This window comes from Pagrus major, chromosome 14 (genome assembly GCF_040436345.1).
Source record: "Pagrus major chromosome 14, Pma_NU_1.0".
Classification (NCBI taxonomy): Eukaryota; Metazoa; Chordata; class Actinopteri; order Spariformes; family Sparidae; genus Pagrus; species Pagrus major.
This window is the reverse complement of record NC_133228.1, coordinates 17051157-17078605: the sequence shown is the minus strand read 5'-3', so window position 1 is coordinate 17078605 and position 27449 is coordinate 17051157. Positions and strand designations below refer to the sequence as shown.

Below are 27449 nucleotides of genomic sequence, written 5' to 3'. Positions count from 1 at the left end.
CAGCTGACACACATACAGTAGGTCCATGTACACATGACAAATGATGTACAATCTGTAAAGCCCTCCGGGACAAACTTGTGATTCTGGCCTCGATAAATGAACTGATTTAACTAGACATAATGCTCCTGTGATCACAATCTCATCAACTAGAGTACTGCCAAACACCAATCATGTCATCAGGTCCAGAACAACTATTAAATATTTGTCTCACATTACCACACAGCAATTTCTTATTGCAACAATATTTAAACATTTATTTATGAGTTTCATATCAATATTTTGAATAACACAGTCAGTAGTTGGAGCACAGGCCAATGTTACATAATTATCTCATCAACAACCATTTACATACATTAGCACCCGTCATTTGTGAGTTCATCAGTGGGGAAAACAATTTCCAGGAGGTCCCTCCACAGAGTACTGAGTCTTGGCAATGGTGTTGTATTGTTGCAAGGATTTCAATGAAAAAGGTCAAATGGATATTTCACTTTTTAAATTTCACAACAGCCAAGCCAAGACTAATCACCTCTACAGTGTTCCTTATGTAATATATGTTAGAAAAGGGAAGGCAAGTGATGGATTAGGCAGTAAAACAACACTTTCAACAGTTTTCTTTGGCTCTCAAAGATGTCAGCTTCTTCACTGTAGAGAATTAAACCGTAGTGTGTCGAGGAAAGAATGAAAATAAGCCTAAAATTCACAGAAGGTAATGTGTGTTAATGTTTCAATCTACCATCTGACATGTATTTTTTAGTGCCTTTACTGCAGCATGGTAGTAATAGCACACAGCATTGAATGTAACTTGTGCCAACCACTAGATGGAGTTATAAATTAAGGGATCTGGCAACCACTGGAGAAAATGACTTTCCCCCATACTTCAGGGGGAACGTCTTAATGTTTGTAGGCATACGTGTGTTCAGTTTCTTTAAATACAGTTCAACATTCAGTGCTGCTATTATCATGAATATAGACATAACTAAAAATATATATTACGATAGTAAACTAGACTTATTTTGCTGCCGTCTGTCACAGTGCATTGTCAGCTCCCTTTTTAAAGATTTCAGGCACAGAATGAATGCAAATCAGTTACCAGCAGAAACGTGAAAGAGGCACAATGTGTTCTCCAAAGATACAACCATAAATTACCTTTCAGTGGACACTGTGTCCTTTGCTAAGCTTACTCAAGTACTGGAATGGCCAAAAAGACAAGATTAATCTTTGCACAGTGAAAACATGATAAATCTGTCTGTATCATCATTCATTGAGTACATTTGTCCCTTTTCTTTTGTCCTGCTCAAACTTAAGCATGCATCTAAGCCAAGGCAATGATGCAAGCAGACATGTTGTTCCAGAAGATCAAGGTCAGGTATCAGAGATGTATGAGCCTGGAAAGAGGTACACTGTAAAATAAGTGCAATGCTGTACAAGAAGAACCAAAAATCAGCCTGGTTGGTCAGTGTCATAATTTGTTTCTGATCGCTTTAGACCTGAAATGTGTCTGTGCACTCGGTTTAGATCACCCGGTCAGAGTTCAAGATTCAGAGGTTGAAAGTTAGATATCAGCAGGTCATTGTTTCATCTGTCTGTCGAAGGTGGTGTGTTGAGGGCCCGTCCTGCTCAGTAAGGCTCCGTCTTGATCCTTCTGTACAAGCAGCTGGTGAACACCATCCCACAGATCTGAAAACAGGAAGTGTTAGGTCAAAAAGCGCTGCTCAGTCACCATGGAGGACTGCAGGAAGCTCGAATGCTATTGACTGTGAGGATAGAGAGGGGTTAAAGGTGATGGGGTTAGAATGGAGCTGGTTGCTATGGGGATGTCAGGAGTCAAGCAGCCGTTATTGCAGCAGCACGTGTGTGCACAGGCTTGCACAAGCAGATGCACAATGAGGCGCTGAGGGCGGCACAAATTGATGTTTGTTATCCATTTTCTTCACAGTGAAAAAAAAATAATTCTGCTGACAAAAATCACAACTACATCTATAAAAAAGGAATGAATCCGAATTCGTCCTTCGCTTTGGCCTTAATGGTAATGGTACCAATTTCCCACAAACTACTTTTATCAATATCAACTTAACTTTACCTTTTTCAAGAAAAGTTGCAATGTCCCTCACAAACATGGTTTTAACCTGGAAGAGCTTTATTTTCAAGTTTCCAACTATGTAACTGCATGATTCAGCCGTTAATGTAAGAAGGGAAATGTAAAGGAACATTTTAAAGAAGAAAAAAAAATACTTTTTAACATTCAAATTGTATTCCAATATGAAGTCCAATTAAACAAAACACTGTCTATAAGCTGATACTGCTATTTAAATTCATCTGGAGGTTTCTACATTTATAAGGACACATGATCTGACACTGTAATCTCTTGGCACCAAGCTCATAGACGTATACAGAACCTTATAAATTCCATGAGACATGCTTTACAGAAGCACTTTGCTGTACACTACTATAGAAAAGGTCAAAAATAAAGGAAGAACAGCAGGAACAGATATTGACCTACGCCACTGGGCCTGCCAGGCTTGATGGATAAACAGGCAAGTGCCAAGATTCAATCTTTGAGTCTCTAAAAGCCCTCTGAGAAAGCCTTATCGAGCAAGTCAGCATTGTGTATTGGCTCATCACAATCTCTCTGCGGGCAAGTGTTTTTTTTTCCATCTCCATCACAACCGGTGATGGAGATACAGAAGCAAAAAAAAAATTGGCTCAATGAGAGGAGAGGTGAGAAAAACAGCCTCTCTGTTTTTCTGTTTTCTGGAAGCCTAATTTCAGAAGACAGGAGAACTGAGAGGGGAAAAAAGCAATGATGTAACAGTGAGAAAAAAAAACAGACAGAAAGAAAATACTTATTCCCAGTTGGATGGCGGATGTCTGTTAAGATTGCACAACTGGGCATCCAAACAGAGTTCCAGTCAGTCATTATTCCTTGAATTACTGTTCAAGAAACTCAATTTTCATGATAGCCTAATTTATTTTGATTGCAAGTAACTATAGCAACAACACTAATGCTTTTCCTGAATACTAATGTACTAGGAGGTGGCTGAAAAAAAAAAATGTGTGAAAAAGTGTCCTGGTATTACCTTTCCTTCAATTTCAGTCATTTGAAATAATAAATCAATCAAAGTTAGGTAATTTCTCCTGCAACCAACTTTTGTAAATGTCAGAGTACAATAGAATTATATTGAAATTGCATACCAAATCCATCCCCACTAATAGTTACCGTCTTACTACACAAAATTAAGAGAAGCCTGATGTTAAGGTTTGAACTTAAAGGGTAACTCCACCAATTTTACACATTAAAGTGTGTTTACAGGTTTGGGGAGTACTACTGCATATGTGAAAAAGCAGTATGAAACTTTTTGTGGCTCCAGAGGAAGCTGCGTGTAATCTGATAAATTGCCTCCGCTCAGTAGCTAGGTTGCATTATGGGTAATGTAGGCACCATGGGTCTAGCATTGCACTCCTAAAACACTGTTGGATTCATTACAGACAGTTTAAAAACAAATGATCAAAACCAATACAACAAAACAAAGATATCGCCATTTTTATTCCACCCGCTCTTCTTCCTTTTTAAAACCTAGTGCCTACATTACCCACAATGCAACTTGGCCAATGAGTGACATCACTGGAGGCAATTTATCAGATTACATGCAGCTTCCTCTGGAGCCACAAAAAGGCTTTATACTACTTTTTTTCCACATTCACGAAGTAGAACTACCTAAGACCTGTAAACACAATTTAATGTGGAAAATTGATGGAGTTACCCTTTAAAGGAAACTGCCATTAGGAATATATAGTAAAACCTTGGTATACAATGTAAAACACACCATAGTTGTTTTCTTGTCAGCACAGGTACTTAGAATAAGGCGCCACTGTTACTGTATAAAGATAAAGAGCTGGGTTCTTGCTAACAACATCATTGTGCAGAAGCAGTTAAGTTTTGATTAATCAAGCCATTCTCATGACGTGTTTGACCTTTATCACATCCTTCTCAGCCACAACAGCCCATCATCACAACATGCATGCAGAGCAACGATCTGCAAAATAAAGCCAAAGCCAGGCAGGCAGACAGGCAAAGGGTCCCGTGAAAAGAACATAAATATGTTCATTTAGTACGTGTAGCCCATAGATTTCACGTTTACCACAGAGCCGACAGTCACACAGGGACAAACATGCAGTCAGATATCAAATTTTCACAATGCCCTCCAACCTTGTCTCTCCAGTTGATTAAACCGCAAAGCTGCTCTAGAGCTAAATCACAATGTACCGAAGTCCTCCTCCTCTTCTTTATAGAGCAGATAGATAAAGCAGGCTGTCAAGACAGCCCCGGCAAGCTACAGCAACACCACACACACAGGGACAAAGACACACAGTACAATTCACCATATATGGGTTAGTGTGAAACACATTAATTACAGATGAAAACCACAGCTCGTCTAAATTAATATAAATTTGATTTCAGTGAGTCTGACAGTTTCTAGAGAGAGAAACGTATACTTAAACAGTGGACAAAGACAAGACATACAGTCATAAGACATACAGTACAAAAGGAAAGCGAACATGCTTGAATTGGAAGGTGTTAAATCAGAATTAACAGGCTCACGTGGCACTTTGGATTTTACATCCATTTCTCCAGGTATGTTCCATATATTCAACATCTCATCTATATGTTAAGCATAATCCCCTCAGATTTGGGGATTAAAAAAACTGTTACCTGCCTAAAGGAGATTACAGTCTAGTGATCGCTCATCTTCCGCTGTTGCAAGCCTCGATAATTACGGCAGAGAACTTCTGGTCTCATGTCAGCAGGACGTCTGAACTTATTCTCAGCTCCAACATGTAAAATGTTGCCCATTAAATGCTGCATCAGGTTTATGAATACCACTGGGAAGAATCAGCACAGGTTTCTTTGCTCTCAAGTTTCCCTCAAGTTAATTTACAAAGAGGTGGTGCAGAGCTACAAGAGGACTGTCAGCCAGCACAGAATTGTAAAAAACGCACCCCTCTGTAAGGCTTAAAAGCTTTAGTCCATCTCAGACTGGGACAAATCAAATCACAGGATTGAATAAATCAGATAATGATAACACAGAGACTAGGGTGAGATGAAAAGAAGAGTCCATTTAGGGGTTGTTGACCTGCGAGGGTACATTTTCAGTAATGGAAACATTACAATCCATCTGTTGGGCGTTATTCAACAAAGGGCGGCACTTCATTCAGAGAGGTAAAAGCGGTGTCATTATTGCTAAAATAATAATTGGGCTTATATAAAGAACAGCGGAACAGTATTCTGCTTCTTCAATAGCTGTCTGAGCTACATGTCATATTTTACCTACCTGCAGACAAGCCACTCCTATTCCCACAGCACCAATGACCAACAGGTGGTCAGCCAGAAACTGCTCCAGCTTAGTGATGCAGCCACCCTGTAGAGACAAAGGCTCAATGTTAAAAATAAAATCATATAATACATAATACATACCATTGTACACATAGACATTAGGCTCACACTCTCAATGACTAATTTCATGAACATGTGGGTTTATTAAAGCTGGTAAAGTCCAGTCTATTTATCTTGAGTACATTTTCAGACAACTACTTTATCCTCCCTAACAGTTTCATTACTTTCAGGAAAAATAAATAAACATACAACATAAAACAGGCAAATAGTGTTGTTTAAAAATGCATTAAATAGATGTATTCATCATCCATGTCACATGCTATAATGTTTTAGGGTATATGTTCTTGTTTACGCCAAAGCACATGATGCAGGCAGCTTACAGTGAGTGATAAGAGGGTGAATTTAAGGGTTTGACACAAGAAGGTGGAAAAACTTCACCTAAGCAACACAGATAAGCACTCAAACCCTCATCTTTTATTAATTTCCAGAGAGTTCATTTTACCAGAGAACAGTTTCAATGTGTTTTCTCTGTTTCCGTCACTATTTTAGTTCCAGAAGGGAAATTACATGCGAAAATCTCAAAACTACTCTGTTGATATTGTCTCATAGTCGCAGGAACATTTCTGTATCTGTGATATTAACATCGAGTTAGACTTAATATGGCGGCTGTCATTTAGAAATCATCTCACCTCCACTTTGTAGATGTTGGAGGGGTGGTCTCTCTTGCCACAGTGAGGGGTGATGGTTTTACAGCAGCTGTCGGGCACCACCCTGCCGTCTGCCGGCTTCGACGAAATGTACACACTCATCGTCCAATCGTGGGAGTTGTTGCTGCCACAGCACTTGAACTGGAGAGGCAGAAAGAGGAAAGAAAAGGGGTTTGGTTTGATGTAACATTGATGGAAAAGCACAAGTCCCTCCTCCTTTTGTAATAACTGAGCCAGTTTTGTGAGGTTTAACTCAGATTAATTAATTTGGCTCAAACCACTTCCTCAAATCAGCCTTCTGTAAACTTTGACAATACTCACAGCTGAAGGGAGAGGCTCCTTTTCCTCTCAGGGACGTGGACAAAATTAATTTAGCCCTGGCTGTTTCTCGGCTCCTTTTTGGAACAATCCTTCAGCAAACTAAGAGCAACTTCTACTGAATTTCAGCATAATTTAAAACTACTTCACATTTGCTAGCTGCAGACTGAGTCATGGAGAATCAACTTATAACAAGTGCAACTATACTTTACCATGCTAGCTGGAGAAAAGTGCAGCATATAATCTTACATAAACCAAACAAAACCTCAGAGGCTTTAGCAAATATAGCCCGTACGTCCTGTTGTAGTCTGTCCACGGCTAATGTGATGGCCTCCTTCCCTGGCTGGGCGTAGTTCTCCGTCATTGTCTGATTGAGATGCTGCTTCAGCTCCTCACTCAGCTGGAACGAAGACAGAGACAGCAGGCACACAATGAGAAACAGTGTGCGTGAGACGATGGGGGGGTATTTATGGGAAAGAACAAACTTTATTTTGTAACCACGAGCGGCTTCTTTGATCACACAATGGGACACAAAAATGTACAGGAGCAAATACTGTAAGGTGAGAAAGTTTCAGAGTGATACTCTTGACAAAAGGGAAAGAATGGGAGGATTAGGGCAAGAGAGACAGATAGCTACTCCCACGCATCTGTGAGTGCTGTGATTGAAAAGACATTGCAAAAATAAGACTTTAAACATAGTCTGCGATGTGTGTATATGTTTGTGAGCACACACACACACACTCAGGAGAGGCAAGAGAAACAGAGAGAAGATGAGAGCCCTTATCTTTAAAGTGATTCTATCCTGTTCTGAACCCTTTTCCATTATAATAAATCTCTGAGCTTGCCCGCAGATAGCACGGTGTTCTTTGCAGTCTTAGCTGACTGACAGGTGGATGTTTGTGAGATAACAAGATCCTAAGAGCTGTGTGTTAGATAAGACTCCAGAGGTTGAGCATAATGCTCAGTGCAGGTGGCAAACAGTGACAACCCACATTCAAACAGAAAAAGGAAGAAAGAAAAAAAAAGCAAAGCTCAAAGATCGACTGTAGATTCTCCAGTGGCTCATCATCGTCTTTCATGTCCTTTGAGACGGAACAAAGACCACGAGAAGCATCCTCAATGATGTCCTGAACTCAGTCATCAAAAATCACAGATAGGCTGTATGGTAATCAAGGGGTAAGTTAAAACCTGAATGAAGAAGAAAACTCGTAGAAGCATTTTTAAACACCGTTTAAGGTTTTTCCTCTGCTTTTAGGCACCTCTGCTATTATAGCAGGAAAGGAGGTGTACAGTGATAATTAACTGCTACGTGATTATCATAAGCTCATTTATTTAGTTAGGTATATATTTTAGAGTATCTATTTATATTTCTGTATTCATTCACGATAGTCATGTTTTTGTAGGAAATGTCTCAGCTCAATACATTAAATTTATATGCATTTCATGTCTTAACTTAGTCAGACTTGGATATTTACTTTACAGATGCTTAATGAGATGAAACCACTGAAATACTTCTCCTCCCACGTTTAATCTAACATTGTTCATGTTTTAATAAAAAGGCCTTTGCCAAGATCCGACACAGGTGATACTTAGGTAGAGAATTCAACAGGAAGTGAAAATACCCCCGAAGCTTGAGGAGAAACACTTATGACACTATAAAGAGCTTGAACAGGGTCTACAGTACCTTCTCACCATAATCGCATGATGCCCTGAGAGGTAAAAGCTAACTGCAGTTAGACACAACGGTGGCACAGTGGATATTTAGAATTGTAGTTAGCCCTCCGGCTGAGTGTGCATTATGCAAATGCATCAAAATCAAGATGAGTCAGAAAATTAAGATGCCACACATTCAGTGAAAGCCACCACTGGATACTACACACAGTCAAATTATTGCTTTGCGGGAACTTTTCACAAATACCTACAATACTGTCAAGGATAATTCAGTTTTTTCTTGCCCTGCTGCAATTCTCAGAAGTGTCTTCACTGCAGAGCTTTAACGAGCTATTTTGTAGAAAAGCGCTGCTCTTTAACACAAACCCAGAGGCCAAACACAATCTGTAACACATAAAGAGTAATTCAAAACTTCTCTGAGCACAACAGCCTCACTTACTGAATCCCTGTCTGCACCCTACTTTCTATCCGCTAAATAAACATCAAAATATTTTAGTATAAGACTCATCAGGACCAATTGGTCTCATGATGGTTATCTGGACAGAAATATTGAGGTTTTTAACTCTTTCTTCTAGTGCAGCGTGAGCACAGAAGAGGGCCTACAGGCAGCAAGTAAACCAAATAAACGTGAGTTAGTCTTCAAGTGACCGCTGTGGCGTACAGTTAAATGCAGAGATCATCCGTCACCACCCTAAACTACAACTAAATAACTATGTAGCACTTTTAACTTCATTAAGTAGTGATCACTTACCCTCTGGTAATAGACATAAGCCAGTACTCCAGCCACCAGTTCAATCAAGAAGATCACCAGCAGGAAGAAGAAGTACTGTGGATGAGAAAGAGGAAATTAAGAGAGGTATGCTGAGGACTGTGGTAACTCATTTCAGAAAGTTGCTCACACTCGTGACGGCTCAATAATAAAAACTTCCATCAACTGTCATCATGCTGCATCTGTCACTTCTAACACAGATGGCACTGCTGCGCAAAATGAGACGACCAAAAATCTATTTGACAGTCTGTGGAATCCCATTTCTCTCGGGCATCTTTAAAGAGCTCTCCATGCTGCTTGAGAACAGCTCTAATATGTGTCATAATTAACTTCAAAACACCATCCTGGCAAAAACTAAATAAAGTGCTTTAAATATCAATCATCGCAACGTAAACATGAACAAAAACATCTACGAAAAATAAACACTGATGGCTCTAATTATAGGCTTCATCCATGATGAGCACTATTGTACGTGTTGAAATGCAGAGCTTATGTAAACTGTAGTGAACACATCGCCCACACATGTAGGGTGCTCAGGCAGCAGTAAAATAACGCAAGCACGAACTTTAATTCTTTGTAAAATGGTTCATATACCACACACACCCACACACAAACACACACGGGCCATGCAATGTAATGCAAACACACACATACAACTAATTAGGCCCACCTGTCTCGGAGTGGGACACAACAGTTTGACAGCAGCAACAGCGCTGCTTTACTCGAGATCATTATGGAGAGACAGATGCTACTACCCATCCTGCATGACGCGGGAAACAAAATGACAGCAAACTGGTCAAACAAACAGCCACAGGAGAGCGATGATCTCACTGAATGAACATATGACACTTAGGCAAACATTTTCTTCTGTTTTGCTGCTGTCACAGTAATTACATCATGCAGAAACGCCAGCCTGCTCTGTAACTCTTGGTTACGAGATTTAAAAAAAAAAAAAAAAAAAAACAACAGTCCAGTCTGTGTGCCTGCTGCCCACACAAAATGCCAACTTTCTTTACACACATACACACACATACATGCTGGCATCACTCATTAATCTCCCCAAACTAATCTATAAATAGCTCATCAATACAGATAATATTCAACCAAAATGCACCACACAGACTCCGAATCTTCTACGCATTTATTTCTTCACTCCTGCAAGCCCGTTTCTCTTTCCTATTGCTCCATCCATCAACAGTAGATAGATAGACCTATAAATAGTCCTGCGGCAGTGAACGTTCACCTCCCGCCTGCTTCTCTCCCACTGGGCCCTGTCTCTGTAAAATAATGAGGACAGTAAGGGTCCTGTCAGAGCCATTTGTCAACATGCAGTGATAGAACCTTCGACCAGAGAAGGTCCGTGTTGCGTTGTTGCATGTAGTTGTGCAGAGAGTGCAAACCTTTGTGTACACGTGGGCGAGCACCGAGCAATGACAATCTAGGACCACTTACAAGGACCATCAGCGTTGTTGCCCACATGATCATTCATATTACATAACTGAGATCATGTTTCAAACGTGCAACATGAGGAATAACCAACCTACGTCAGAAATGTTTGATAAAAAGCTTCTAGCAGTGGGGACTCCTTCAGGCCACGAGCGGCAAGTTGTTTACCATTATCCTGTATCCTACTTACATACTACTGTAAATACAACTTATTTTTATCTAGTATGCATCCTGTATCAATTCTTGTTATTACAAAAAAACGTAAAGTACATTAATTTTTGTATGTACTTCAATAAGGAAAAGGTAGCTTCCTTCTGAAGAAGCACAAAAGACAGGAGCAGCACACTCATCGTGCATACAGCATTCATAATTACTATGAAATTGAAACATACATAGAGAAAGTGAATAGAAGTATTTCATTTTGCCTAATAAACACTGGTTGCCCCTGGTTGTCATTATGTGCAGTTTGGGGGGGTCAAGATGTTTGATTAATAGCCCAAACAACAATCTGGCTCTGGGACAATCTAACAGATTTCTGGCATGTGATGTCAGACATTTTGGTTTCCTGTCTTTGAGCATTTCCACAGACCGATATCCTCCATGGCTGTTGTCAAAAGACCTGTAATATACCACAGGGAGCTTATTTTAACACTATTGGAGTCGTAATTACCATGTTGTGGCTAAAAAGGAAGTCTTGAGACTGCTGTGATATTAAACTGATATTTGCTACAGAACAGGCACCATATTCTCCATGTTTTTCAGCCATCTGATGCTCCATATTTTTTTTTCTAATTTCCCATTCATAGTGGAATTGCCAAAGTACTGATGACTTTCTCTATTTCCCATCTTGTTTGAATAAACTTTAATGGAATTGAAAATGGACAAAACAAACACTGGATTTCTGTGCTTACGTTCAGTGTGGGCACCCATGATGTGGACAGTCAGCTTATGTGTACGTTGTGAGCATAGAAGTGTAGAACACGTGCAGTCTGAGCTCACACAATGTCCAAGATCAATTAAAATCGCACACTGTGTGCCCAGCTTATTAGAGAACGCAATCATCGTTTCAATCATCATTAGAGGTAAATGTGATATTAATTTCAAGTCATATCATTAGAGGACAGGGTGATATAATGAATCAGTCCTCAACCAAGATTAGATTTTGGGTTGATTTAATTGTACTCAAACACACACACTCTATAGCTTGGCTTCCAAGTAAAACTGCAGTCTTCTGTTGCTGGCCATTGTTCAGTTACAGTACAGCTACTCAAAGGCATTTTAGAAGTAACCGTTACCTGCACAGCTGCCTTCTCAGAGAAACCCACCCTCCTTTTGTATTTGTAATGACAGACCTTAAAACACATCTGTGTGCAAACAAAATGACTGAATGAAAATGAAAACTATTTTAATCTGTTAATTTGTACCATCTACCCCACATTTTAACATCTACAAACACGAAGGCATGGGTCTCCCCATCTCACCGTGGAAAGACAGCTCTTCTGCTCCCGGATGACAGCACAGCAGCCCAAGAAGCCTGTAACCACCACCAGGCTGCCGGCCAGGACGAGGATATAAGTCGAGACAGCAAAAGTGCTGGAGGCCAGCAGACTCAAGTAGTCACTCTTCTCCAGCAGCGTCCAAACTCCTACACCCAAAACTGCTGCTCCACCAACCTGGAAGAGAAGGGGAGAGGGAGAGAGAGGAGGTGGTACAAAGGGATTATTAGTGTATAAAGGTAAATGAAGAGATATTGTAAGACTGATATGGGTGAAGAAAACAAGATTTAAAAAGCAGGTTGAAAAATATTGATTCCAAAAATGGAGAAAGAGGAGACATGGATGACTTGAACAGAGAAACAGAGTATGTCATGTCAATTCAATCTTACAGGAAGACAAATAAAAAACAATAAAGCACAACAGTTCACAGGGCAGGAAGTGACACATAGGAAGTGAGTACAGTGCTATGAACTGAGTCATAAAAAGTGGGTGGAGGTGCACAGGGGCATAAAATAGGGCATAAAGAAAAGAAAGGTAATAAAAAAAGAGAAACCGGGAGAAGTGGCCAAGCTTAAACATATATAACAGACACAGAAGCAGTGGAACTTCAGAGATCACGTCAGGGCATAATGAGCTCTTCCCTCATAAACAACCCTGGATAACAGACGCAGGGTGGCGTCCAGATCTGTTCCTCTCATTAGTTTCAAAGGCGCACGGAGAGGAAATGCCTCAGAAAGTCTCTCCCCTTCATCCTCCCATTCCATTTCCGTCAAAAGCAAGATCCACAAACTCACAACAACACATGCCCAACCAAGGAGGCACCACTTGGAAACACACAGAGCCCAGAGGGAGATGACTCTTCCCGAACTATAGCATATTTAGGACTTTTATTTAATTCGTGTTGATACAAATACAGTATCAAAACCATTTACAGGATACAAATTCCTCATAGAATGATGTGTCCTTGTTCGAAAAAGATGTACTGCCCTGAAGGCTGTTACATGTTGTAATGGTGCAGTGGTAGACAAAAAAAACAGACTAAAAAAGGAAAATGAGGGAAAATATGCCTGTAGTTTAAAGAGGAGGACAATGTGTTTCCTCAAGAGAGGAGTTTTTAAGGTGGTGACTGAGCATTAACCCGAATCTCTTAAACCTCTCCCACACACAATACTGTCGAAAATGTTTCAAAGTGACCCCAGTGATTCTGCACAGTAGCTGTAAGAGCTTACTCTTTTAGCAGCAATTGCAGTATCATAAAGTGTGATGCCAGAGAGCCGCAGTCTGACACACTGTTCCCCTCCATACACTGACAAGCCCTAAATAATCTATGACTCACTTTGGGCCGAGTCCATAGTTGAGCCATTTCAGAATCAGAACTCTCCTTAATCCTCTCTCTGTTCCTGCAAGACTCCTTCCCCTTGACGTATCTCTGTCTGCAGTTTTCACAAGAACATTAAAGCACTTTTACTTTGCCTTATAGTGATTTCCAGACCCAAACGGAATCTGCAGATTTTGTAATAGTTTTCTGCGGTAATCCAGAATAATACATTAAAATAGCCTAAAATTACCTCAAGCAGGTTGAAATAAATATTGTGTACTTAGTTCCTCAGCAGTAGATACAATTTTTGACATATTTTCAACTGTAATACAAACTTTGATCTAAACGCCAATCGAAAATGACACAAGACTGTCCCACACATGCACAAGGGGGTAGAGATGTGTTCGGGGTTTTACAAGCAGCAACTCTAATGGTTTAAAATCTGCGGCCACAGATTTCGTGTGGGCCTGGCACTTTCCTGTTCACTAAACATATGCAATGAAAATTAGGTTGAATTACTCTTAACTTAAAAAAAATCCTGTTTGTACATAGTCATTGTGAGATCTGACTGAACTGGCTGCCTAAAAGGTTGAATCTTAAGCTTTACCAACTCAGGTTGAGCACCACATTGCAAGTAATTACAAGTATGTTGTTTTTTTAATGTGAAGTGTTGTGAGTGTAGTAGCTTACCCAGAAGAGAAAGTTGAAAACAAAGAGCAGGTATTTGAGACACACGGTCAGCCAATCCTCCTGGTCATCTTTATAAACCGCCGACATCTTTCTTTCTTCAGTTCAATTCTGAAAGTGCAGATTTTTTCTCAATTCAGTAACAGGAAAATGGAAAACATAAAATTTGATAGCAGGGTCAGTGACAAATAAGGGTTTGCATTATGAGCAATTTAAAAATGTTTTAAAAAATTTGTTTTAAAAGCTTGCATCAGGTTTGCTAAAATGTATATTTTGCATTTATGTTGGTTTCATGTAATTTGAAATAGCATTTGAACTATTTTTTACGAAAGGTAAGACTGATTGCCCCTGAAAATGTCAAGTGGTGTAACCACAACAAAAGGAGAAATATTAAATATTTCTTTCCCCCTAGAGTGTATGCAAGTGTTTTTATGATTATGAGTACTTATGATATTACTTAATTTTAAAATATCACATGAAAATAGATTTTATTAGGATTATTTTAAATTAAAATTGTATGCATTTTTGTAATATGGAGCAGGACAAATGCTGAAAACACTTTGTGTTTTCTAAATAATATTTGAGAAATTATGTATAAACTGTTAAAAAAATATGTTAATACATTGCAATAGAGGATTACATCTTATTCCACATGAATTTTCCTCTACATTATGATATTTTTGTGAAAAATACTGGTTACACCAATTGACACAAACCAGTTACACCACCTTACTATGTTGCTTCTACAGTCAAAGGCCATTGTTCGTTGAAGAAACTGGCACTAAAAATCAAGCATGACAGTGAACAAGGTCAACTGAACTTTTTTTTTATTATTTTCAATGAAGAAAAAACTGGTCTCAGGGCAGAATTCGTGTTTTTCTGTTTTAAGGCAACGTAGTTGGACAAAAGGGAGTCAACTGTCTCCTCTGGTCTCAGGGCAGAAGTTGTCTGAGGGCAGGTGAATCTCTCCTGGTCTCAGGGCAGAAGTCGTATTTTTCTGTTTTAAGGCAACGTAGTTGGACAAAAGGGAGTCAACTGTCTCCTCTGGTCTCAGGGCAGAAGTTGTTTTGTAGGATTTTCCTCATGGCTTTTTAGTCTCATCTGGTCCCAGGGCAGAGACCATTGTTTCCCACAATTTTGTCTGAGGGCAGGTGAATCTCTCCTGGTCTCAGGGCAGAAGTCGCATTTTCCTGCTTTAAGGCAACGTAGTTGGACAAAAGGGAGTCAACTGTCTACTCTGGTCTCAGGGCAGAAGTTGTCTGAGGGCAGGTGAATCTCTCCTGGTCTCAGGGCAGAAGTTGTCTGAGGGCAGGTGAATCTCTCCTGGTCTCAGGGCAGAAGTCGTATTTTTCTGTTTTAAGGCAACGTAGTTGGACAAAAGGGAGTCAACTGTCTCCTCTGGTCTCAGGGCAGAAGTTGTTTTGTAGGATTTTCCTCATGGCTTTTTAGTCTCATCTGGTCCCAGGGCAGAGACCATTGTTTCCCACAATTTCATCTGAGGGCAGGTGAATCTCCACCATCCTTGGCCTTGGTGTGAAAATTTCAAACACATTTTTTAAAATAAATACTTATTTTTACAATTATTATGAATGATAAATGTTTTCCTGGGGTCATACCATTTGGCATGTAACCCTAAGCACACCTGACCATACCCTAAAAATGTCAAATTATCAAGATTTCAAAGAGAGTTACTAACCTCGTCATGCAGCAGTTAGGCTAATCAGGGGTCCTTCTCTGTGATATAATTTCCTGTCACATGGTCTTCTTGCACAAATTAACAAAATGGCTCCTTGAATGTTGGTTACACTACCTTGACACTTTAGGAAGTTGACTTGACAGACACAATTCCCCAATTTAATTATAATATTCAGAACAATGGTGTTCCATTTATTTATTCATTATTAAACAACACAAATTTAAGATTATGCTAAACTAGTTGATAGGGTGTTTTACTGAGAATTTCACCTTTTTTGAACAAGTTAAACTATTTAGTACGAAGTTTTTAGGGTTACACCTCATTGACAATTTTGCCATTATCCCCTGAATATTCTCTGAGAATTGATTAAATCCAGATATTTTAGATGAGGTCTTCAAAAAGAGAATGTATGCAAGTACTTTGTACGTTTATTTTCAAATTTTAACCTTTTTAAATTCAACTGAACCATAAGAACACGAAAAAAGATTGCATCACGTCATTGACCCAGCAATACTTTTCGGACTCAAAAAGTTTTCACAACATCGAAACTTAAATTTGAACTAAATCACAGAGAAGAAAAATATTGTCTCGGTTTTGCTTCTACAACCAAGAAGCCGTATTCTATAATCAGAGGGAAAGGAAAATGAAAGGATAATGCCGCTAACACACATACTGACACTGACAGGTAACTGAAGCGGGTCCAAATTAGTCAGGCAAAACAAACCTACACATGTCAAGGCTCAGCTTATTGTCATGAGACAGCTCTGCTTGAAATGTGTGCCACAGCGAGTGAGAGTAATCACAGTGATTGTGTTCGCCAAAGGGATACAGCTGCCTATCAAATGTCACAACAAAAGCAACATCTCAGCAGCAATGTCAAGTCCCCTTTTCAGCATGTACACTTTGCGAGCGTCACCAAGTCAAGTAAGCTACAAATAAAATAACAAGTCTTGTTCTCACAGCTGATCACACAGGAACAATCTCAAGGGCCCTTTGAGTACGACTGAGAAAACTTGAATCGTACTAACAAGCAAAAGTCACATTGCTGTCAAAAAACCCCAAACTTTTCATTTTTACTTTTTTCTATCTGAAACTCCTTCTGCTACAATTTTATTATAAAAAGATAAGATAATCTTCCTAGTTATTATACATGTTCACAGTTTGAACATCCTCTTGTTATATCCACAAACCACATCCTTAAATTATTCATAGCTCAGAACAGACCATAAACCTCTGAATCATCAATTGAGTTGAGCACAGCTTCAGTGCTGTAAATAAAAGGCCAAGGGGTGGGAAGCACTTAGACCATAAAATTGATCCATATTGTCCTTCAGTCAGTGGATAGCACCAATGGGAAATAGTGCGGGGTTTGTGTTTGTTGACCAGGGAGTCATACACCTACATATGTTGCATAACAGTATACAACAGTGGTTGTGTTTGTCAGGGAGGAAAGTGTTGGATTATTCAGAATACTTAACCAGGCCTAACCTCCAGTATTGTACGTAACCTATGTGCCTTGTGAAGAAGGGTTAGTTCATCCACATTACTAAAGAAAATGTTTTCCACTCTTGTGGCACCGAGCCACACAGACAATTTTGGTTTTATTTGCCCAGGGTTTGAGATACTGTATCAGCCTTCACCCCGGTACAATGGAAGTAAATAGAGTTGCATCTAGTGTGTTCACATAAAAATCTGCGTCATCTCTTTCCATAAAGTTTTCCCATTGCCTCAGCGTGAACCATTTCTACATGGATTATTTCTTCAAGAAAAAGTTTTTCCGGTTGCAGATTCATCTACCCCAACTTTACGAAGGGAGCAGTTGTCTGACATCACACAACAATGAAAGCACCCATGTGGAGGGGATATGGTGTATTTGTAGACCACAGTATTTCTATAAGGCTAGTGAATGAAATGTTGGGACGTTTCCAAGTATGAAAGTGTAGGAAAATAAAATGTATGACACCGTCTGTTAACTTGTGTCATTTTCCTCCTCTATTTCATGTATAATGCAACAAGGTTGCACTGCTGAGGGTTCATATCTGTGTATGCTTGTCAAAGAGATGTCATTTTGTTGCGGTAGGCCAAGTTTTTTGTTCACGTTGGCGTCTTGCACCTGGAACACTTGGAGGCCTGAAGTTCGAAATTTGAACAACGAAATTCGGACCTCCAACTTTATCTGGGCGGCTGCACACTGCTACTCAGGGACTGGTTTAATGCAGATAACAAGCTTCACCATGTTGTATTGAGTATGATTTTATGCAATAAATAACGATTCTTTTTCTTCTTCATCTTGTTTAGTGTATTTCGGGAAAGGCATTGCTATGGATTTTTTAAATGTAAATGTCAATGCTATTACAGCCCGACCAGTATATCAGTTCGCTGATATTATCGACCAATATTGGCCTTTGTCCAGACATGTGACTCAAGATATTTGGTCCATGTCAAGTCCAGCCTTCAGTTAAGGCAGGTCAAGTCAATTTTTCCCCCCGTCGAAGATACTGCACTATTACCTGCAGTATCTTGTCTTTATAAAGAGAAAAAACAAGGTATGAGAAGCTGTCTAATAATGCAATTATTGGCCAATTGATCTTACCTGTTCAAAAAGAATAACAATGAAATGAATTTGTACTATAATACTTGAGTCCACATCTGCCTCTGAAAGATATATCTGTATTAGCGTAGATGTTTCTCGATATGCTCCAATACTTGGGTTAATTAATAATTGAAGGAATCATTGCAAAAAACATGTGTATATTGGCTGATATATCAATATAGAAAATGTAAAGTTACTGTAATATCAACTCGACACTGCCTTATTTTATAACATTTCACTTAAAGGTGCATGATGTAGAAATTTTAACCAGAAGAGAAAAAGCTTAATTGGCTGAATTTTATGCCTAAACAAACTAAATAAACACACTGTCTTTATTTTCATGACTGAATAAAGTGAATTAACAAACTGACCTTAAAGGACAACACAATTTCATACCGTTTTACCTACTATATTTGTCAGACCCTGCCACCTTTCTAGCTTCATACAGTGCTCTGGGGACCTTATCTCTGTCTGAGAGCAGCTTGTTTATTCAGTTATGGAAAAAATAAATATTTCTGAGTTTGTCATATTGTAAATGTTAAAATTCTGAGTTTGAATTTCTTCTCCAACACTACATAATGCCCCTTTAAGTGAACATTATGGAAGAACTGGAAAAAATAATGCATGAAAAATGTTACACAGGACTTCACACTGATACATGCTTGAGGTGACATATAGACAGTATGGAGAGCTGAAGTCAGGCCCCTTCCGGTTTCCCTCGTGAGACCTTATTTCGGAAAAACAAATCTTTTTGTTTTTTTTGATCCCGCTTGAATTGTGCCATGAATTACACACATGACGTTTGTCAATTTAAAAGATGAGTTTCCAAGTCAAGAAAGTCACCGCTTGTCGTTCATTTAGGAAAATATCATCGCCTCACTCAACACACGTCACCAACACCAATATGGGCGCAATCTCAGCACGGTAAAGGTCCTAAAAAAAGGTGAAAATCACAATTAAACTGGCCACATTGACATCTGCAGTGATGTGAAAGGGTAGTTCGTCCAGTCTGTGAGCTGCTCTACAAGGTTTAAGTTATGGGTTTTGGTGACCTTTGGACAAGACGATGTCACGTTGGCTGTTTGGTCTTTGTAATAACTTATTTTCACAGACTTCTATTTCATTAGTTTTATGACAAACTGCGACTATAACTTTTAAACTGACAAACATCATACATGGTGCAATTCAAACGGGATCAAAACAGTACTTGTCTTTCTTCATTCACTATGCTGGAAAGGTGGCAGGGTCCGCCACATGTAAACAAAGTAAATCAGTGTGAAATTGTTGTTGTTGTCCTTTAAGGTCAGTTTGTTTAATTAAGTTTATTCAGTCATGAAAACGAAGAGATTTAGTTTTTTTCCAGGCATAAAAAAGAAAAAAGAAAATGTTAAATGAAAATCTTTCTCTTCTGATTAAAATGTACTCCCCCTAAATCCACATAGTGCATCTTTAAACACAGTCACCTCTGGTCACTGAGTTTTAGCTGCTAGCTAAGTTAAGCTAGCGGTGGCTTCAAACTCGTCCAGGATGCGTTGACTGGCAGCGTCGGTGTCCTGCTAAAATGGTTTCTGCTCAGGATGACATGCCCTACCTCGGAGATTTCGGACTTTGACCACTGCAGGTGTCATTTTAGCGTCACAAGCAGGCCATAAATCTAGCAAATACACGTCCTTTACGGTTAAAGGAAAACTTTTTTGCCTCCGTTTTTCAGGATGGGGTGTAGGCTCGAGCATCCTGGAAAAAAAAAACACCTGCGTCGTTGATGCGCAGGGCAAAGTTTAACCAAATTACCTGGTCGTTACAACGACAAACTAACATTTTCGTCCCATAACCGAGAACATACTCACCAGGCTGACGTTAAGCGTGGATAAACAACCTCCTTTTGATGCAGTTCCCGTCAAAATCAGCGTGTACAGCACTGCAGCAGGGAGCGTTTCGTCCAGTCAAGCTTGTTGCTCTCAGGGTGTCCGACAGCAGGTTTGAGAGGATGCTGCCTTTGAGTGCAGCTCGTTTTTTCCAGGTTGATATACATCATGGGACCTTTACACTCAAATGCTTAGAAATAATAGAAAGGAACCAAAGATTACCAAGCAGACTGTTTTTTTTCTTCAAATGTGCCAGTGGTATATACTTTTGCTCTTAAATGTATTTGTCAAGAACCATGTATACATTTGTCTCATTCAAAGACAGGAAGTGCTTTGTTTTAAAATAAGGACTGGGACTCTAAAATAAGGACTCTTTTTTGACAAATAAATCACAATCAAAACACAATTTTAGGAAGGTGCAAAGAGTCTTTAAACATAAAGATAAATAAAATAAATAAAAGCATACAAAAAGAACCATTATGCTTAATGAATAGTGAAAAGGCAACCAGATGAACTGATAAACAAAAGATCCACAAGGCATTAACCTCTGCACTGGATTATTCACACAGGATACTATCAAATGTGTATTATTAACATGATATGAATATTTTTTTTATCTTAATATGGGTAGCCATCATTGTGACACACCTACACCTTTATATCAGATTTGGGTACCTACCTCCCATCTGTAGTCCATTGGCAGGTAGTTAACGCAAATACAATATTTTAAGTGCCAAATTAATGTTGAAATAATTGTTTTTTACTAATTGGCTACTTTAATTGTAAATATATTCAATTTGTGAGAAGGTTTTAAGGCTACATAAAACGCTGAAAACATAATACAATTGTTTGATCGCTTTTATTTGGATAGTTTTTATATTTCTGACGGTCCTTGAAGGCAGCGCGGTGCGAACTTGAGGAAAGGGTCACAGCTGACAGAGAAGGAAATGTTGCTGCTACACTTCAACACAAGATAGGCTGAATAACACCGTGCCATTAACACATAACCCTGGTTACAATGTAACCACACAGCCCCTGAAGAATTTCACAATGAGGTATACATGAATAAACAAAGATAAAGAGGAAGAAAGCACTGACTGCTGAGAACAAAGCCTCAAACTTATGTGTGGAGGGTTTTTTGCCAAGGCCTGTGAATGAACATCTATTAATAAATGTACGATAGAAGCCTTTACGGCTGACTTGTATGCAAGACATTTTGAATTCCAGTCCAGTAAGATTAACAATATTTTTTTCAAATTGCTCTTCATTATGTAAAGAAAGCTATGTAATGACTGAACAGAGCACCGCTGTGATCCAAAAGGGAAAGACGGTAATTGTATTTTTCACCTGTGAGATAATCAACGTTGATTTGACTGTCTAGACTTGGTTGGATGGAGTGATTTCCTCACCAAAGAAATGAAAAGACTTGTATACGAGAAAAGATTTGTGAAAGAAAAGAAAGACATGGAGGGACAGTGGTGGACTCAGGATGTTCCAGAAAATAAAATAGGGCACAACATGTCCGGGGGGGGGGTGACATATTTCTAGTGAAGAGAGGCCACTTCACCACTGGAAGGGCACTTTATCATGTTTTATCTACTATAGGAGCTTTACCTCGCTATGTCGAAATGCGTATATTTATTTTCATAGCATAAAAGCCAATAACGTCTTCTAAATAAAGTAGCTGACAGACCTGGTTGCTGTTTCACAACACTTAACATGTGCTCAGTGATTTTTTTTTTCATCACAGCAAGACTTCCTCTCTGACCAAAACAGACTATTCGCTCTGTTTGCACCTCAGTAATTCAATAAGCTTGCGAGCTATTAGGAGTAGATGATGGCTGCAGGGGTGGGGGACTCAGCAATGGTCACCTGGACCGGCGACAATCAGTCTACCAAAACAACATTACTTAGCAGGCGATGTCATCCATCAGGTCGGGTTTTCCCCAATTAACATCATCCAACCAGAGCATGAAGAAACCGCAGGACATCATCATTCCCTGGGTAGGAATTTGGAGTGTGCCTGTTTTCCATTTGCTCATATTTACCTAGGTGACACATGGTAGAACAAACAGAAATGCGTTTTCCCCCTAAAAGCCAGCTCATTTCTATGCCTAGCCAGTGCGTCTGTGTCCAGTCTCATTCTGCTGCAGTTAGTTTATCACCTCTCACGCTTTGTAGCCCGCTAAGCCATCTAATGCTTTCTCCCACAGGGAGAGTGGGAGGAGGGCATGACTGAGCATGCATGTCAAACACAAACTAGTTAAGGGGGAAAGCAAACATGATGTGCATCGGTGTGTGCATGTGCGATTGTATGAGTGACAAAAAGAAAAGAGGCATGAAAAAACAAAAATAAGAGACTGAATAATTGCAGAACACTTGCTACTGCTGTGTTGTGCCTCCGTTCATTTAAATTTCACATTTTTGCCAAGTCTTGGCATCTGTTTGTTTGGATGTGTGCCTGTCTACTTGGGTTGACAGCTGGGTGTTTGTCCCGTGATGAAATTGTGCGCAGAGAAAATGAGAATTAGTTAGGATGTGTGAAAGTAATGGGTAAAAAATGTAATAAAATGATGAAAAAATGTCTTTCTTGGACGATTTTTAAAAACTAAACAGAATTATATTAAACTACATGGATATTTGACTCTGTTTTAAAGCTTTTTCTATGTTTTGTTGGCACAGTTAAATCAGTCATTTTGTTTAGCTTTGTATAGACCAGAGCTCCAACTTCAAGCAGGGCCTTGTAAAAGTGCAACGGAGCAAAGTCTGAGCCACTCCTGCTTGTCGTGCCTGACCTCTTGTGGTCACACTCACCTGGAAGCCACATGACAGGCTGGCCTCTTCAAAGAGAGCACAGTTGTGGTTAAGCGCGCCGTGGAGAGACAACAAAGGCCGTGGTATCTACGGATGCGAAACCTTAAAAGAGATAGCAGACGACAAGAATCTTATCAACACATAAAGAGTATCAGACGGTGCTTTCCTGCTTTTGTTTGCAGGAGTCATAACAATCTTTTGGACATTAACCAACAGCCAGGTTTACAGGTGAAGCAGGGAATTGCCACAGTGAAAGCTCAGGGCAGGTCATCCTATCTCAAAGCATAACCATACATGAAAAGACAGAGAGAAATACCAGTGGTGATTTTAACCTGGGAATTCTGTTCATCTGTCACTAGTTACTTTCCAAATACAGATTATTGATACAAAATATAAATCAACTCATAAATTATAAAGTATTCTCATCGATTAAGCTACCCAACCGTACTGAAAGTAGTTACAATTAGCTCCACATTTGGATGGATGCCACCCCCCTCGTTAGCAAAATTACCAAAATTGCATTCCCCCTTTTAAACCGAGCATCATTGACGTAAATGCAGAGTCCAGAGTCTTGTGCTCTGTCCGAGTGCAATAGCTTGATCTGGGATGTTGTGATGGAACCAGGTCTGTCTCTGTAAAGATGAGGGCACAACAGTCTCTGTAGAGCGGTGTAGGGTTGACATGTTTTTGTGGGCTAACCTGGAAGTTAGCGTCACCCTGGGCCCCTCAAAAAAACAACAACTTTGAATTGGATTTTGGATTATTTCCAAAAAATAAGCTCTATTATATGGCCAACGCAAGTTTATGATAGTGACACATTTTGTTCAGAACACCACTTTTGTGACTGTCGAAGCGTAAATGAAATTGCTAGAAGTAAAAAGCTAATGTTAGCTTTGCTATAAACAGACGATGCAATGTGGTCACATGACTTGTAAAATTAGAGTTAAAATAGTTTGTAACTAGTCCACCTATAAAAACGGACTAGTGAGTAGATGAGTCTCCGTGATGATGTTTAATGTCCCTGACAGCTTCTGTAGTCTTATTTAACCACCTGAGAAAGCGCTTTATAATTCAATTGTGGGACATATAATGATGTATTTTATGTCACAGGACAACATGTGTAAATATCTTAAGCCTGTGGAAACCAAAGACTGAGAAAAGGGAACCAGAAGTTCAAAAATGTTAACTGGTTTCCAGGTTTTAGAACTCATTTCTACACCACTCTACCATTGGGTCATCCCCCCCTGTACATTTTGTTGTTGATACTTTTACTTTAGTAAAATTGTGAAAGACTTTATATGTAACAGAGCATCTTTTTTTTATCACTATTATTTTACAAAAGGATATGCATGTTAGCATGCGGATTTTAGCATTTAGCTTAAAGCAGAACTGTGCTATAAAATAGAATCACAGAGCTGCAAGACCTGCCATCGCATTTTCTCCCGTTCTCGTCATGAAATAAGATGAAAGTGGAGATGAAATCGTTCCCTGTGGATAAATTACCCTGCATCTTTAAATCTCCTCAAAAATAAATGTCTCCAGTCTTGTAAATAAAGCTGAAAGAGTTAAATATGACCAGGAAGTGTATGACAGAGCAGGGAGGAGCCCTGACTGATGTCAACATGCTGAAATGAAACTTAAGGCACAGACTGAGAAAAGACGAGCTCTCCAACGCAAGGTGAAGTTTGCTTTGAGTTTTCTGCGCAGCTGCTTTCAAAACGTGCTACTTCACAGGTAAGAAGTTTATGTGTTCTTGTTGCACATGTGATAAAATAAAGCTAAAATATAGCCCACTGTCTCAGCAGTAGTAGTTGAGTTGTGTGAGTTGTTGTAATTGTGTTTTTGCTTCTTGATTCTTGTCCAGACATGGCGACTGCCAGCAGTCTGCTGTCAGAGGAGAAGTTCCTGTGCTCTGTGTGTCTGGATGTGTTCACTGAGCCGGTCACAACGCCATGTGGACACAACTTCTGCAGGCCATGTATCCATAAGTATTGGGACAGCAGTGACATTTGCCAGTGTCCAGTTTGCAAAACAACATTTTCTCCCAGACCTGAACTCCATGTCAACACTTTTGTGTCTGAGTTAGTAGCTGAGTTTAAGACTCAAGTTCAAGTCAAAGCCTCGACTCCAGAGCCACAACTTCCTGAAACAGCAGATGTTCTCTGTGATTTCTGCTCTGAGATAAAGGAGAAGGCTGTTAAATCTTGCCTGATGTGTCTAGTGTCTTTCTGTGAGGTGCATCTTGAGCCGCACCAGAGAGTTGCTATTCTCAAGAGCCACACATTATTAGACCCTGTGAAGAATCTGGATGACAGGATGTGCAAGACGCACAACAAGATAACAGAACTGTACTGTCGGACTGACCAGGTCTGTGTTTGTGCGTTGTGTTTGAAAATTGATCACAAGGGTCACAATGTTGTCCCACTTGAGGAAGAATATGAAGCTGTGATGGCAAAAAAAGATGAGACAATAGCAAATATCCAGAAGATGATACAATCACGGTCCGAGAAGATAGTTGAAATTGAAACCTCAGTTGATGTCGGGCAGAAAGAAGCTGAGAAAGAGAAAGACGCCAGTGTGCAGGTCTTCACTGACTTGATCCGCTCCATTCAGAGAAGCCAGGCTGAGCTCGTTGAGGTGATTGAGGAGAGGTACAGAGCAACAAAACAAAAGGCTGAAGGTTTTCTCACAGAGCTGAAGACAGAAATAGCTGAACTTGAAAGCAGAAGAAACCAGCTGGAGCAGCTGTCACAGTCTGACGATCACCTGCATTTTCTCCAGAGCTTCCCAACCTTGTGCTCTCCTTCAAACAAGGACTGGAGCAACACTGGTGTTCACAGTGACCTGTGTTTTGAGGTGGTGAGAGATGCCGTGACTTGTCTCAAACAGAGAGTTGATGAAATAATGGAAGAGCTTCCTGAGATCAAAATGAAAAGGATGAGAGAACACGTGGTGGACTTGACTTTTGACCCTGACACAGCACATTGCTTACTTGTCATAAGCCAGGATGGAAAACAAGTGAAGGTTGGAGAGACAGACCAGGAAGTTCCCAACAATCCAAAGAGATTTGAAGTTTGTGGAGATGTTTTGGCAAAGGAGGGGTTCACAACAGGGAAGTTTTACTATGAAGTGCAAGTGACAGGAAAGATTAAGTGGATCATCGGAGTGGTCAGAGAGTCTGTTGATAGAAAGGAGAACATACCTCTGTCAGTTGAAGATGGTTACTGGGCCCTTCGGGATGATGAGGGTATATATAGTGCATGTACAACACCAAATGTTAAACTCACACTGAAAGAAGAGCTTCAGAAGGTGGGCATCTTTGTAGACTATGACAAGGGATTGGTTTCTTTCTATAATGCAGATTCTAAATCACACATCTATTCTTACACTGGCTACAAGTTTACAGAGAAACTGTATCCATACTTTGGTCTTCAAGGCAACATGAATGGAACAAACTCTGCCCCTCTCATCATATCACCTTTACCTTAAACACACTGAGTTTGTTCCTCTACAGACCACAAAAAACTAACATGGCCTCTATTAATACTTTCAACAAATCTGCTTCAAGTATTAAGAGCCACTTCTCAATGTTTTGTTGGTAATCAGATATTCTGATCATCTTTAATATCTGAAATGTTTCCTGCACACATGGAAGTCTGACGCTGCATCATCAGTGGGACTCTGTTCTCTTCTCTGTGGTGCTCTTAACTGTATATAAATGTAAACTGTTGATACTAATGTTGCAGAGTAATATTGTCAGAAGCTGTTGTGTTATGCTGGATGAGGTTATCAGTGTCATTTATCATTATATAATGCACTATTACTTTGTTAAGATATTCTGTTCATGCATACTTTGATTGTTGAAATAGGTGATATGCAGTAAAGTGTAACATTCCTGTATATACAGCCACTATCCCTGACTATGATGTGTCAGATGGATTACAGAAGTGACTGTACTGGGAAGAGAAGAGCAGTTTGTGTAAATTCTTCATATTGCTGGTTTCTTGAAATGACGAGACTTTGTGCGTTTGACAAGTGGGTGTAAATAAACTACTACTATTAAAGTCAAAGCTGTAAATCATTTGAACATCACTTGAGTGTACAGGTAATGTGTGCGTGAGTCATGAAAATGTATCAGATGGTTACTGAGATGGAAAAGTAACTAAGTACATTTATTAAAGTACTATTGAGTACAATTGTGAGTTACTTACTTGAGTAATTCCATTTTAGGTAACTTATACTTCTGCTGTACTACATTTATTTTCCAACAATAGTTACTAGTTACTTTTCAAATACATATTATTAATACAAAATATAAATCCACTAATATATTATGATGTAGCCTTTTATTGTTATTGCTACTTTTACTCAAGTTAAGGACCTGAGTAGACTTCTTCTTCTTCTTCCACCGCTACATGTTAGCATTTAGCTTGAAGCACCACTGTGATTAAATAGCCTCACAGAGCTGCTAGCATAACTTCCATCACAGTTTCTTCCCTTCTCATTGTAAAATAAGATGAAAGATGATATGAAATGTTTCCCTGTGGATAAATTAGGGCCTACATCTTTAAATCTCCTCAAAAATCAATAAATAAAGACAATGATTTGTAAGATAAGCAGACATTAGCTAACATTTGTGGGTGATACTTGGCAGTAATACATAAACTGATGAGTAAC

The 27449-nt window shown here is 39.4% G+C and overlaps 2 protein-coding genes across 3 annotated transcripts; one reads left to right on the top strand and one right to left on the bottom strand.

Annotated features, from left to right (window-relative positions):
* Positions 1 to 226: 226 nt before the first annotated feature.
* Positions 227 to 20071, bottom strand: tspan11 (tetraspanin 11). Of its 2 annotated transcripts, XM_073480610.1 has the most exons (9): positions 19941 to 20071; positions 13808 to 13915; positions 11785 to 11976; positions 8840 to 8914; positions 6713 to 6817; positions 6082 to 6240; positions 5331 to 5417; positions 4208 to 4331; positions 227 to 1677 (listed from the first exon to the last, which is right to left on the bottom strand). In XM_073480610.1, exons 2-8 carry the CDS (start codon positions 13892 to 13894, stop codon positions 4254 to 4256), a joined length of 783 nt encoding a protein of 260 aa, XP_073336711.1. In that variant the 5' UTR covers positions 13895 to 13915; positions 19941 to 20071; the 3' UTR covers positions 227 to 1677; positions 4208 to 4253. The 2 variants fall into 2 exon arrangements, with proteins under 2 accessions (XP_073336711.1, XP_073336712.1); XM_073480611.1 differs by lacking the exon at positions 4208 to 4331.
* A 4345-nt stretch (positions 20072 to 24416) lies between these two features.
* Positions 24417 to 26842, top strand: LOC141008225 (E3 ubiquitin-protein ligase TRIM39-like). Its single transcript, XM_073480485.1, has 2 exons — positions 24417 to 24506; positions 24637 to 26842. Exon 2 carries the CDS (start codon positions 24639 to 24641, stop codon positions 26259 to 26261), a length of 1623 nt encoding a protein of 540 aa, XP_073336586.1. The 5' UTR covers positions 24417 to 24506; positions 24637 to 24638; the 3' UTR covers positions 26262 to 26842.
* Positions 26843 to 27449: the final 607 nt, after the last annotated feature.

What these genes read in the sequence shown, in the direction of transcription:
- tspan11 (XM_073480610.1), bottom strand. Translation starts at nt 13,894, where the DNA reads ATGTCGGCGGTTTATAAAGATGACCAGGAGGATTGGCTGACCGTGTGT. An exon ending in AGAAGAGCTGTCTTTCCACG is followed by an intron (nt 8,915 to 11,784) that starts GTGAGATGGGGA and finishes TCTCATCCACAG; the next exon opens with TACTTCTTCTTCCTGCTGGT. An exon ending in TAGGAGTGGCTTGTCTGCAG is followed by an intron (nt 4,332 to 5,330) that starts GTAGGTAAAATA and finishes GTGTTGCTGTAG; the next exon opens with CTTGCCGGGGCTGTCTTGAC.
- LOC141008225 (XM_073480485.1), top strand. Translation starts at nt 24,639, where the DNA reads ATGGCGACTGCCAGCAGTCTGCTGTCAGAGGAGAAGTTCCTGTGCTCT.